At 52.2% G+C, this 13,898-nt stretch overlaps 1 protein-coding gene across 1 annotated transcript in view; it reads right to left on the bottom strand.

The window, feature by feature from the left end:
- Positions 1–13,174, bottom strand: part of MYH7B (myosin heavy chain 7B) — a 28,913-nt gene extending 15,739 nt beyond the window's left edge. Inside the window, 17 exon segments of the mRNA XM_075721370.1 lie at positions 237–386; positions 1,213–1,331; positions 2,461–2,599; positions 3,148–3,251; positions 4,323–4,421; positions 4,543–4,606; positions 5,400–5,492; positions 7,431–7,454; positions 8,313–8,409; positions 9,571–9,598; positions 9,703–9,754; positions 9,756–9,860; positions 9,964–10,107; positions 11,864–11,918; positions 11,920–11,965; positions 12,903–12,964; positions 13,077–13,174. Coding sequence (XP_075577485.1) covers positions 237–386; positions 1,213–1,331; positions 2,461–2,599; positions 3,148–3,251; positions 4,323–4,421; positions 4,543–4,606; positions 5,400–5,492; positions 7,431–7,454; positions 8,313–8,409; positions 9,571–9,598; positions 9,703–9,754; positions 9,756–9,860; positions 9,964–10,107; positions 11,864–11,918; positions 11,920–11,965; positions 12,903–12,964; positions 13,077–13,174 — 1,479 coding nt within the window.
- Positions 13,175–13,898: the final 724 nt, after the last annotated feature.

Genomic DNA, 13,898 nt, shown 5'->3' with positions numbered 1-13,898 from the left:
CTCAGCTGGATTGCTACCAGAGCAGGTAGCCAGGAATCATTGGATACATGCCCACAGCAATGTTAGAACAGTCCCTGTGAGCTGCCTGTTTGCTCCAGATAAATTAATTCAGACAAGAGCTCTTTTTCTTATCAAGGCCAGCAGTTCTTGGAGGAGATAGAGCTGTCGGACACTAGGGGAATGAGCTGTCTGGCTACAACATTCCCCCAAACCCACTGCAGGACGGCAGAACTCACGTCAAAGATCTCGAAGCCTGCAATGTCCAGTACTCCGATGAAGAACTGTCTGGCCAGCTTTGTGTCTAGGGTCTTGTTGATGCGAGTCACCAGCCACTTGAACATGCGATCATAGGTGGCTTTAGCCAGGGCTCCCACAGCATAGACAACCTGCCAAAGCAGATCAGAGAGCAGGTCATGAGCACTCATGCTTCTCCTTGCTTTTGTAGGAGTTAGAGGCAAAGAAGAGGGCTCTTCTTGGCACACAAAGGACAGACAGACAGACAGATCCAGGGAGTTCATGGTTACAGTATATGCTCCAAGATTAGCTTTCTCACGCTCACAAGTGTGTTCTTGTGGCCCTGGCCTGGTCATAGCCTCCAAGGTCTTAGGATACAGATTCGGTCTGAAGTGATATTTTCAGAAGCCTTGTGCATGGCAGGAGCCTACAGCTCACTTTGGATAAGACACCAGCTCCTAAGGTCCTCTTGAATTTTACTCGAGGACTGGCTTGTACTATTCAGGCCAGGTTTGGGTTCCTAACTGTCATGTGGCTGGAGTCTGACAAGATACATTTTTGGTGCATTTGAGTCTCCCACAAGATCAGTTTAGATGAGTTTTAGATGAGTATTTAGAAAAGTTTTATACTTTCCAGAGCTGAACTCTTCATGGAAATGTGGCTGTCTCTGAAGCAGATCCATAGAAACTGGACCTCTTCTGGCTGTGATCCAACCCACATTTCAAAGATACTCAACTGAACCTCCAGCCTTGGTTAATATCCAAATTTATCTGCCAGCTCTGGCACCAACTCTCCCAGCTGCTAAAAGCCAGTAACTGTGGATACATCTTCTCATGCTGCTCTAGAGCCCCCTCCTGAACCCAAGAGAGTGAACTGAAGCACCAGTCACCCTGTGCAGAGAACATTACGCAATGGCCCTGGCCTGCAGAGGAGTCACATACCAGCATGAGCAGGGAGCCCATGTCCCGGCACACTCACCTGTTCCACGTTCTGACCTTTGGTCACGTATTCATTGCCCACTTTCACACGAGGATGGAGCAACCCCTTGATGAGGTCAGCTGAGCTGATTCCCATGAGGTAGGCAGCTTTGTCAGCACCTGTAAAACAGTAAAAAGGCATGAGGAGCCAGCAAGGAAGTCCCGGGAAGGGGAAAAAAAGAAAATAAAAAATAATTACCAGCTCTTCTGCTGATCAGTGCTAACTATACTAGTTTTTCCACCCACTCCAGAGTCTCCTCCAGTGTCTACTGTGATTTCCCATCTTGGATATGCTTTTAAAGTCTGGACCTCCTGCCTGTGAAGTTACTGTTTGGAGGAGATGGCCATAGCAGACCTGCTGCACCTTATCAGGTGCCTATCAGGTTTTTGAGTCTTCCTGATCTAGGGATCTCTATACATTTTTCTAGATCAAAATCTTCTTTAATTGCCAGGTAGCAGCTGAACCCTGTGTTGACATTCCTCAGGCAAGGGGAACTCTTCCTTCATGAATGTTAGCATGACAAGGTCTGATCCAGGTAGTCATTTCTGCTGCATCCCTGCCTCAGCTGGGGCTGCTTAAGCCTTCCAGTTAAGTGATAGGGCCCCCCCTTCTCACCCTTCCACATGCTGGAAAGTCACCCTTTCCTTGAAGCTTGCTCCACCATGCCTGGGAGCCAGGCGTAACGCAGCAGTGCAAAAGCAATAGAAAATACTTGAGCTCTGACTTCTCTGAATTTTCAGGTTTGCTCTGCAGCCTGACTATTCTCTTAGATATATGATTTGCCTTGGATTTTCTCAAGCAACAAACAAGGAAAAGTATTAGACAGTGACTGTATCCTACTCTAACCGCTCTTTAGCAGGCTGTGACTTGAGCAGGTCCTTGAAGTCCTGGTCATGGCCTGGCTCATATTCTGTGGACAGCCTGCTCGGGAAGGCTGTCTGATGAAGGGCAGGAGAACACTGAATAAGGTGAAGCACAGCCAGGGTGTGACAGCCTGTGATGTTGCTGAGGCAAGTCTGATAAAGATGAGACCACCTAGCGCTTGCAGAAAAGGCTGTCCTAAATATGCCCGCTCAAGGACAAACCCCTTTGTGCACCTACAGCAGGTCCTAAGACAGCGTGGTTACTTGGAATCATGGTCACTGACTGTCACAGACCAGGCCAGGGAAGTTATCACAGTCTCCCCTTGGAGGAATTTGCACACCCAGCCCGGGCTAGGCAGATCTGGCAGCATGGAGCCAAACTCACTTTCAGTGCCGTCAGCCTCTGCCTGCTCTTCCCGCTGCTTTTGCTTGAACTTCATGTTGCCAAAGTGCATGATAGCGCCCACTATTTTATAGGAGCCATATTTCTCGTCATTGCTGAAGCCCAAGATGTCCATGGCGTGCTGAGGAGAGACAAAGCAGCACAGATAGAACAAAATCACCACTCTGAGGTGAGGGTTGGTCCTCCCACCATCTCCTAAGGCTCTCTCCCCATCCTGGGGCTGTGGGCAGGGTGCTCTATCCAGTGGGCACCTAGCCAAGGAATCCTGTCCATGGGCTTTTGAATATGAGTCCGGCTCCCACAAGATCTATTTGAAAGCAAAAGGACTAGCCTAGTATCCACAAGCAGGAGGTTTTTCCGAGCTGAGGTCTCATCTTCTCATGGGAGCCATGGGAAGTGCTCATGTGCTACAGGCACTTCCTAATGCAGGGAATTACTCTCCCTTCTCTGCCTGGAGGAGGCTGTTGATGGAGATCAGAGTCACTCTACTCTTTCTTGTAGGCTCACAACCTGTGTAGAGCAACTACCAATAAACCAGAGGGAACTCACAGCTAATTTAGAGGGGGACACAGAAAGGCCAGAACACGTCCCCATGCCTGCCCAGAAGGAGGTTGTGCCCTCCCCCAGGCCCCTGCCTCGGGCTGTGCAGCGTGAAGGAAGTACACATACATCTGTCGCCATGAGTTCCTCGCCGTCATCCAGGTTGTCCACAGTTGTTACACCCTGAGAGCAGAAGTGGTAGTCATAGGGGTTGAGGGAGAGCAGCAGCATATCTGTTGGGGGAAGACATGCAGGGGGTGAGGCCAGTCTGACAGAGATGAAGCTGGGGCAGAGAGGCAACCCTGGGCACAGATGAAGAGGTAAGGCTTCCCCAGCCTCAACTAGAGGGCACCAGTCGGTGGGAGGAACAGCCTCTTCAAGCCCAGGCAGGCCCACACATGGGGTCCATCTCTTCCGTGATGTGCCTCCTGCTTGCTATCTTGGGATATGGCCTGGCTGCAGACTGATTTAGAAGTGGCCATCCATGTCCTTGTGACCACCAGATAAGATTACTGCTCTGCACAGCTCTCCAGACCTGCCTAATAAGGTATTGTTCTCGAACCAGCAACAAGCTCAAGAGCCCACAGCCAAGAGACTGACCAACCCAGGGGGCTGTGCCAGCCATCTTTCTGCAGCGTGGAAAGGTTTCCTGTGCACTACGTGTGACCTGGCACCTGGAAGGCAGGGCTGCTCAGAGCACAGAACTGCCCCAGGGCAAATTCCAGTCAGCTGGGACCGTTCTGGGGAACACATCTAGGACATGCCTACACCAGGGCCACTACTGAGAGTGAGCTGTGCGGCTGTTTTCAAGCTCACCTTCAGGTGACCTGTTTGAACACGTCATCTCACTAGGGTAGCTGAAGGAGCTCAGAGTAGGCTGCAAAACACTTCCCCCTACCCCAAAATGAGCAAATATCCAGCCGGCTCATGTTGAGGTCAGTTCTGTACCCACCACACGATGAGGGCTCTATGCAAGGCAGCTGTGCAAAGTGCGCTTCCACCAGATAGACCCTGAGGGACCACTTCTCTATTCCTAGACAGTTGCAGAAAGGGCTTTAGTCTGGCTTCTCAGTCTGTGAGGATAAAGGAGGCTGGACTAGATGACCTCTTGAAATCCCTTCCACCCTGAATTATCCACCAATCCTATGATCCTGCACAGCTAGCAAAGCATTCGAGGGCAGTACCTGCATGGTGAGCTGGGTTTGCTCATTCCCTGTAGACCCCAAAGCTGACAACAGAGCTCTTTGTGGCTATTTTCAAGCCACCATGCTATAAAGGCTATGCTGCAGCTTCAGCTGCCTTACCTTGCAGCTCTGGTTTCTTCCCAGAGAGGATCTGGTAGTAGATGTGGTAGCTTCGCTCTTTGGGTTGCTGGAAAATCACTCTTGATTTTTCCAGAAGATCTAGAATGAAATAGAGCAGAGGGGTTAGAGGAGGGCTTGTTCTTTCCTAGAGCTGACCCAGCATAGGCACAAATAGTGAGATGAAATCCCTCCCCACTGCAGCTGGCACACATTTACTCACAGATGTCAATATCTGCTGAGGCCAGCTTCCCTGAGGGGCCAAAATGGATCCGGATGAACTTGCCCTGAAAACACACACATGAGGTAAGTGCTGGGCTTGGCTACACAGGTACAATGCTGAACAGCTCCTAGAAACCTCAGACAACTACAAGACACGGTAATTTCCCACTTAGGCTTCTGCTGATGCCAGGCAAGTTGCTGGGCTCTGTGAGAGGTAGGTGGGTGAAGTTCTCTGGTTTGCAATGTGCGGAGCATTGCCAGACAGCATTGCCTAAGGCTTTAAACACTGGGCAGGCAGAAATTTCACTCACAGCAGAACAAATCCCTGTCCTCAGGCCTGTTCTTAAAGCTAAGCGTTTCTGCGGGGCAGTGTGATACTGAGTCTGCCCGCAGCCTCCTGCTCTGTAGTGTGCTGAGGAATCTCACCCAGGAGTGTCTCCTTTCCCTCCAAGGCACACAAACAGGCCACACCTGTGGCTGGTGAGCTCTGCATCCCACAGCAGACCCAGGCTGCGCTTAGCAAAAAAGATGCTGCTCCCTGGAAGGGGCACGCTTGTCTGTCCCAGCTCCGGCACTCCACGCTATGCTTACCAGCCCTCTCAGCTTTGGTCCTGTAAGGGACTTCTCTCTAGCTGCAGGCTGTGACGCCAGGGCAATTCATTCTGACCAGCACACCATTTACTGCACTGATGTAACCAGAAGCAGCTTGGCCTCAGCAGTCCAATCCCACCAGGAAGCAGAGCTAGCTTCCTGCTACATGCCTTTGGCTCACACCGTACAAAAACACGATACCACAAGCGATGCATTCAGCTTACATAAACATGGCACAGTAGCTCCCTGTCTTGCTAGGACACTTACAAAACGCGAGGAGTTGTCATTTCTTATCGTTTTGGCATTGCCAAAAGCTTCCATAGCTGGGTTAGCCTCAATGATTTGATCTTCGAGGGTGCCCTAGAAAACAGAACCAAAGGATGTGTCAGCTCCCACCCAGCCAGAGGGGATCTGTTACCAACCACACAGGGAAACAGAGTGGGGCTCCTTGCACCATCTCCCTGCTATGCTTGTTAGCTGTCTTTAAGAGCCTGCTGCTCCTGAGGCATCTCTTTGTCTCACGAAGCAATGCAGCTCGGTTCAGGGGTCAGCAGAGCTAGGTTTTGCAGCAATGCTCTCTGTGGGCTTCTCCTTGCCTAAACCGGTCCCTCTGAGGATCCAGGCTACTCTCCCTTCTGCACACAGCAGTCCTTAGCCCCTTTCTTAGGCTGTTACAATATGCAAAGCAAGAGCAAGCACGCATTGTCACCACAACAGTCTGAAACATTTCAGGCTCTTTGACTCTGCCAGGCATTTCCTCTTCCACGAAGCCAAAGTCTTGGACAGTTCAAATCACAGCACATTGCAAAAGAAGAGATCCAGAAAACAGCCTTGATCTATGACTCCCTACACCAACAACATGCACGGCAGGGTCACAGTGTGATGGGAACACATCACAGGTCCCAGCTGGTGTGATCTGCTGAACTCACTGGAGCTCTCCTGAGGAAGCCCCAAGATTAATCTTCCCCTAACCTTGTTTTTCCACTCATGTTTCACATGCACAGTTCAAAGATAAAGAGTCAGCCTCCACCTAATGCAGGCAAAGCAGGACAAGAATTCAAGGACAGAAGCAAGAGACTCGTGCCAAGCCACGCACAGGACAGTGGGGTTTGACAACAGTAGTAGAGTTTGATGGCACAAGCACCTGCAGGATTTTTCATGAGAGCTTTTGCCCATGCTCTGACACATTACAGTCCATAGGGCTTTCCTGAGGTGGGAAACACTAGCTCTGGGCTCTGCCCCCCCAAGAGCCACGTTGCCTTTTCAATGTAGGGCCCATGACTGCTCCCCACCTCTGCAGTTCCAGGCATGTGAAGGGCAAAAGAGACGGGGCAGCTGTGAATCACAGCTTTACTAACAAACTGCATTTTGTCACTTGGATATCATTTGATCTGTTATCTTTAAATTCAGCCTGATCGAAAATTGCCTGGCCTGTGAGACTCAATGGGGGCTGCCCCATGGGCTGCCCCAGGACCCACAGATTCACCCCCCCAGCTCACTCTTAGTAAGTTTGCCCAAGTGGTCTGAGACTCATGTGTCAATGAGCATCCCCCAACCAAGAGCGTGCATCAGCTAAAGGCTGTCCCTCGGTGCTCAGACACAGAAACCGAGGGCCAAGGAACAACGACTGAGCTGCTGAAATGGCTGAGCCCTTGGGGTGCTGAGAGTGCCAGGGACCAAACCTTTGCTGGATTTCCGAAGGCACTCAGTTGTTTGCTTGGAGCTAAGCAAGCACCTCAGAAATGCACCCCAGAGAAGGCCATCAGCTGCCTGCAATGTGGTGGGCCAAGCCAGTTCAGGTCTTTGCAGAGGGTGGCACGTCCAGGCATCGTCAGGGCCCCGGTCTGCAGCCAGAGCAGGGTGCTGCCCGAGGCAAAGAGGCTCTTCCCCTGCCCCTCAGCACCACCACCCTCAGCTGGGCTTCCAGGCTCGGGGGACACTCAGAGAGTGGAGGCTTCACCTTATCTTTGGAGAAGCCCACGCCACCCCCAGGCAAACACTGTGCTGGTTAGAAATGAGTGTTTGAAGAGTAATGATCCCTTGAGGGAGAGGTTGGAGTCAGAAAGGTAGAAAGTCACTAAGAGATGAAACCCCAAAGCTTCAAACTATGGGAAGGCGGGAGGTAGGGAGGTACAAAGCCAAGCGGAGATCTAAACGCTGCCCAGGTGCTGGGGCAGCCCTTGCTCCCAGACCCAAGGCAGATGCCCCACACAGGCATTCCCCATCACCCCGCCATAGCTCTGCGGCGCGGCAGAACCCTGTCCTCAGCATTAAAGATTAGGAGTCTACAACACTTACCCCAGTTTTAGTGGCAATAGCTGCCTAGAGAAAGGAAAGAAAATTGTCTTTAGAAATCCAGAAAAGCCAGGCAAGAACCACAAGAAGCATGGTCAGAAAAGCAGGGCATGACCATTTAGTGCCAAAAAACGTCCAAGAAAAAATGGCAGGATTAAACTTTATAAGAGATGCCAAAAAGTTGTTAAATAGATTAGCTCAAGAAAATAAAGAAATGCGTCAAAAAGCAAGAACAGTTAAATCCAAACCCAAAGAAGAGTAAAGAAAATAATGCTGAAGTATTGCTCATCTGATACCTAAAGCAGCCAGTTTGCTTCAAGGGAAAAGCAGGCTGGAGCCTCAACGTATCAAGAAGAAGTAAGCAATTGCAAGGGCAGCTCAAAAATAACCAGCACCAAAGAAATGCAAGAATCAAAACAAGAGCAAGAAAAGCACAAGGTAGAAAAGGGTCAAAATGAACAAGAGGAGAAAAAAAAGGAGAAAAGGACGAAAAGCAAGGCTTAAAAGAGGCAAGGTGGAAAATGGCAGGTTTACTCCATTCTTTTAATGCTCCTTAAGAAGATCTGTGGGGTGTTGAAGGAGGAAGAGAACATAAAGAGGGCATCTAAAGCACCTCTTCCAGGCTGCGCAGATTGAGCAGCCACATAAAAAAAAATCCATTTCCCCTTGAGCAGAATAATTTCAAGCCTTGCTTGTTCAAAAGTCAGGGAAAAGCCAAGCCCTGGGTGGGTCAGACCAAAACACGCTTCCAAATGCAAAAAGTTGGGGGGAGGGGGGGAAAAAAAAAAGTAAAAAGAAGAAGAAAGGGGGAGGGGGGAAAAAAGAAAAAAAAATAATAAAGAAAGGAAGAAAACAGCAAGAACTTGTTTCAAAAGAGGGTCTTACTAATTTCTTGCCCGGTGTGTCGCCCAAGGCTGCGACAATGGCAAAGTACTGAATGACCCGCTTGGTGTTTACAGTCTTACCAGCACCAGATTCTCCGCTTAGAGTAACAGAAATACACAGATCAAGGACATGAGGCAAAGAACAGGCAAAACTTCAAACAGAGACCCTGCTGACCTGCCACCCCGCTCATCGTGCCAGGAGGGAGAAGCGAAGTGTCGGAGGGACGGGGAGGCCGGCACTATCACTCCCCTCCAGCCTGGGGGTGTACGTGCTGGTCTTTGGGGCTTGGCTTTGGAGCGAAACCCAGCTCCATCCTCGCCGTGTCCTCCGGCTGCAAGCCCAGGCTCTGCCTGCCTCCGTGGGGGTGCCGCGGGGGGTCAGCTGCCCGCCGCAGACGTGGCGGGAGGTGCCAGCGCCCACCAAGGCTGTACGGCCCTGGCCCCGGGGCTTCAGCTGTCCGGGATCAGCCAAGATCCAGCCTCGACTGCTCCCGCCCGGGTGGTTTCGGCACGCCCCGCTTTGCTGGGGGGGCTTGGAGATGGCAGTGGCACCGCGTGCCGGGGCGAATCCTGCCCGGGCGAGCGCGGGGGCCGGCGTGCCTGGCGCGGGCTGAGGGCGGCCGGCGGGCCCCACTGAGCTCATCCCTATAGTTAGCCGCTCTCCCATTGTAATCCCAGATCACAAAGAGCCGGGGGGGAGCCGGGGAGCAGAGCTGCTGCCGGACACGCGCCAAGCATCTCTCCGCAGCCCCTGCCTTTCCTAATTAGGCTATGGCCGAGGCTAAAAATGTCCGTGGCTCCTGGCAGCGGCGTAGGGTCCTTAGAGTCCTTTATATAGCCCTTATCTATATGTCACTTGAAATCAACCTGGCCTACACCCTCCCACGTCACCCTCCTCCCCCGCCGCCGCCCCTCCGGCCGCCGCCGCCATCTCCCTCCGGCCTTGGCCTCCATCTCTCCTTCCCCCTCGCTGCTCCAGGACGCCGGCAGCCGGGGTGCCCCACGGCAGCTCCCGCAGCTGTCGGGGTGCGGGGGAGCCTGCCCGCCGGGCCCGCGGGGCTTTGTCACCTGGCGCGGCGGCAGGCTGGGCGGGAAGGGACGGGGGGGGGCCAGCAGCTGCCGGGGAGGGGGGGACGCGGCCGGGGGGGCCCTCCCGGGGCATGGGGTGCCGGGCCAGGGCTCCCCGGGGAGGGCAGCGCGGGGGGCCTCGGCGCTCGCGCGGGGGCTGGGGAGGGCGGCGGGCATGGAGGGGCACTTACGTGATGAGCATGGACTGGTTTTCGCGGTCTGGAAGAGAAGGAGCGGGCGTTAGGTCAGTGCCGCCCGCCTCACCCCCCGCCCCAGCAGCCCGGACCCCCCCCAAGATGGGAGTCCCCAAGGCGAGGGCTTACTGCGCAGCATGTCGTTGTAAGCGTTGTCGGCGATGGAGTAGATGTGCGGGGGGAGCCTCGGAGCGCCGCTTGCCCTTGTAGGCCGCCACCACGGGCGCGGTGTAGACGGGCAGCCACTTGTAGGGGTTGATGGTGACGCAGAAGAGCCCCGAGTAGGTCTGTGGGGGGAGAGGGGACGGATGTGGGATGGAGGGACCCCGACACCCCTTCACCTCCCCACCCCAGGGGGTGACTCCCCGTCCCCGGGCGCTGTCGGCTTACGTAGATCATCCAGTGGGAGTAGCGGCGCTTCAGGTTGTAGAGCACGGAGGCCTCGTTGAGGTGTGTCAGCATGGCCATGTCCTCGATCATGTCGAACTTGGGGGGATTCATGGCTTGCACCTCATCCTCCTTCACCACCCGCGTCTGCCAGAGAGGGGGGGACACGTCAGATGGGCCCCCAGCCCCCACCAAACACCCCTCTCCCCCAAAACCCACCGGGTGGTGGACTTCCTCACAGTCCCATGCTGGAAACAACCCTTGCCCGTGCCTGCTGTCCTCTCGACTGGGTTATCCTCCATTTTGGGGTGTCAGGGCTCGGGGAGCCCCACCAGCACCCCAGCCACAAAGCCCAGCTGGGAAAAGCAAGCCGCAAGCCATCCCCTCCCCCGGGACACGGACTGCAGCCAAGCTCGGCGGAGGGGGTCCAGGCTGGGGGGCACCGAGATGTCACCCCACACTGTGCTCGACACCCCCATCCTGCGCTCTTCTTTGCAGCCTAAAACCCTGCAGCAGCGCAGTCTTTTGCTCGGAGAAATCCCTGGTTGTTTGGGCAAACAGCTGAAGCCTGTACCCCATCACTTATAACTGGATTTATTTAATCCTGCAAAACCAAGTGCCGGGCAACTATCGCGTTACGTATCTGGCCTGACTGGAAGAAGCTGGATTTAGCAAATGGTCTTGTTAATAAAGATTAAACCTTTCAAAGCGTTTTTTTTTACAGGTAAAATGAAGTGCGGGTGTTACAAAGCATTAGGTGTTAAAAGCAGGAAGGTAGATAGAAGGATAAGGATGGGGTTATGTCTCTTGAAACTGTTTCTGCTGGAAACGCTGATCCAGGGAAAGCAGATACAGTTTTAGATTTTTGTAAATCCAGGACAAATTATTAAAAAAAAAAACAGTTTCAAGAGGGAACAGCAAAAAAGTTTTGGAAACCGCTTTGTTTGCAGAAGCTGAAGATCTTCAACCACAACATTTTAAACATGAGAATAAACTATTCAAACTGACACCCCCTCCCCAATAAATTTTCTTTTGGGGGAGAAAAATATTTTTTCTTTTTTTCCAATTTCAGACAAAAATATTTCCAAAACCTTGGCACTTTTCAAAGATGATTACGTATATTTCTTTTAAATTCAGCAGACATGAGTGCTTCTCAGTGCCGTGACAACTAGCCGAGAAATAGAAATAACAAAGTCTACCATCTACCGCCTGTCAGGTCCTTGTTCTTTTTCCCAGTTTTACACCAGTGTAATGATGTTGCGAGGCCATCCGACTCCCACACCCGAGAAAAGAACATTAATTAAGCCCATTTGTGGCTATTTGTACTGGATATTATCTTGACAAATACCAGCTGATTGTTGCTTGCTTTGCCTCCCTCCTGCTGCTGGAAAGCTGGAGCCTCACCACTGTCATCCTGGTCCTACCTCTTTGCCCAGCACCTGTTCTCGCAACAGCACTGCTTACTCTGCAGCAAATTTCAGCTAAAACGAGCAGGAATTGGCCAACTGACCCCTTACCTCTTGTTTTGACCTTTGAGATGAGCCGGGCAGCGGTTCAGCATTGCTAACGGAGCTGGAGCAGGCGCTGCCTTTGGGCAGACCTTCCTCCCACGGCCAGGAGCTGCGCTGGGCGGCCCGTCTGTCCCCCTTCCATCTGTCTCGCATGGTAAACCGCGCTTGAAAGCAAACACTTGACGGGGGGGATGCTGAACCGTTGCCACTCTTGGCAAGTAATTGGCCTACATGTCACACCGCGGCGTGTGACCCCTCGGGGCTTGACTGATCGCTGAGCGTGGAAGGGTTATCAGCAAGAGCTTGGCTAGTTTCAGGTGTGATCTTGTCACACATATCCCCCCTCCGCACACACTTGCTAGCCCTTGGAAAATGAAAGGAATTTTGCTTACTTCCTTATTTTTTGTTTCCACAGTGACTTTGCCACCAGAGCTTTCTTTGATTTCACTTCAATATAGCTTCTTTGTCATCCGGGATCCAAGCGCGTTTCTTTCCTGGAGGAGGAGGAAAAAGAGGAGAGGAGAGGAGAGGAGAGGAGAGGAGAGGAGAGGAGAGGAGAGGAGAGGAGAGGAGAGGAGAGAGAGGAGAGGAGAGGAGAGGAAAGGAGAGGAAAGGAAAGGAAAGGAAAGGAAAGGAAAGGAAAGGAAAGGAAAGGAAAGGAAAGGAAAGGAAAGGAAAGGAAAGGAAAGGAAAGGAAAGGAAAGGAAAGGAAAGGAAAGGAAAGGAAAGGAAAGGAAAGGAAAGGAAAGGAAAGGAAAGGAAAGGAAAGGAAAGGAAAGGAAAGGAAAGGAAAGGAAAGGAAAGGAAAGGAAAAGGAAAGGAAAGGAAAGGAAAGGAAAGGAAAGGAAGGAAAGGAAAGGAAAGGAAAGGAAAGGAAAGGAAAGGAAAGGAAAGGAAAGGAAAGGAAAGGAAAGGGGAGAAGGAGAAGGTGACACAGAACAGGTTGAAATGTAGGAAACCATTTGAAATTGTCAACTGAAAGCCACATAAATGCAGTCCGGTAACGCAGAAGGACAGTGATTATTCCTTCCTACACTCTTGGTCATAGGAGCTGGTATTTCTTTGCCTTTTTCATGCTTGGCAGCTGTTTAATTTGCCAGGGTCAACTTTTTAGTCTGACATAAGTCTGCTGTTTCATGTGTGCTTGCACTCAGACCGTCGTGAAAAAAGGACGGTGAGAGAAAGCAAAACTCTCCTTGTTTGCCAAGCCAAGAGGAGCAAGTTGGGCCCTGGAGCCCCGAGCATGGTGAGCCCGTGGTACAGCGGGGTGGCTGGGACAGAGCGGACATCTCCAAAATGAAACAGAGCTGGAGAAGGCTTTGCCACCAGTCCCTCAGGCCCATCTCCCTTGGCCCTCCTGCTGCTCAGGGTTGGGGGAGATGAACAGCCACCTCCACCCACACCTCAGCAGACAAGGGGACAGTCAAAAACCTGCTTTTCCTACTGCTGAGATCTTCCTGTCCTCCAGGGTGATGGGGGCAATTCTGCAGCACCTGCAATACCATGGGTACCAGCACTGGGAAAGGGACGGGGACGCTCTCCAAAGAGAGCCATGGCCACGGGCTCCCCTGGGGCTGCGCCGAGAGCTGCCCCCCAAGGTCTTACCCATCAAACGGGATTGTCTGAAGCTTCAGCTGCTCTGTGTAGCTTTTTCGGAGGTATTCAGCAGCCTCCCCAAACTCGCTCATGTCCAGCATAGACATCTTGCCCGGCTGGAGGAAGACTTGGCAACAGCAAAGGAAGAGTGAAGACACCTGAACGCTGAAAGGAGGGAAGGGACAAGGAGTCAGTGCACGGGGAAAGCACCCACCGCTGGGCTGCTAACAAAGAGCAACACAGTCACCAAACGCGCTTTTAATTTTAAAGAGTGGGAGAAGACAGCAACAATACTAGCTAATAATAACAACTATAATAACAAGACAATTACTGAACACTTTCCCTTGTGCTGCTATCAGCCCCACACTGCAAGTGCCAGCTGGGTGAGCCAGCATCGCTTCGGTGTCAAAATCCACACTCGCATTTTAGGTGTCATCAGGGATCATCAACGACTCCCCTTTTCTTGATAAACTCAGCTAAAAACTATTCCAGCTCTACAGACCTGCTGTTGGAGCCCTGCCGCCCTGTACAAAACCTCTGCAAAGACCCTGGTCTATGTTGCAGAGCAATATTGCAGGAAGATAAAAGCAAGACTGGGGGTATTATCCCTGGGAAGACCCCTTCTAGAAGACCGCTCTGACAGCTGCTTGGAAAAGCGCTTTTATGAGAGTGCTTTCTAATATCCATCTAACGCGGTATCGCACAACAGAGCTCCGAAACGCCGCAGCTATCACGAACATAGCCACTGCTGGTAGCAGCAACTTGGCAAAGAGCGCAGACCTTAGCAAAAATGCTCTCAATCCAGGTCTGTCCTACCCTCCCCGGTACAGC

This window comes from Pelecanus crispus, chromosome 14 (assembly GCF_030463565.1).
Source record: "Pelecanus crispus isolate bPelCri1 chromosome 14, bPelCri1.pri, whole genome shotgun sequence".
Taxonomy (NCBI): Eukaryota; Metazoa; Chordata; class Aves; order Pelecaniformes; family Pelecanidae; genus Pelecanus; species Pelecanus crispus.
The sequence above is the reverse complement of the archived record's forward strand: the minus strand, read 5'-3'. Positions and strand labels throughout refer to the sequence as shown.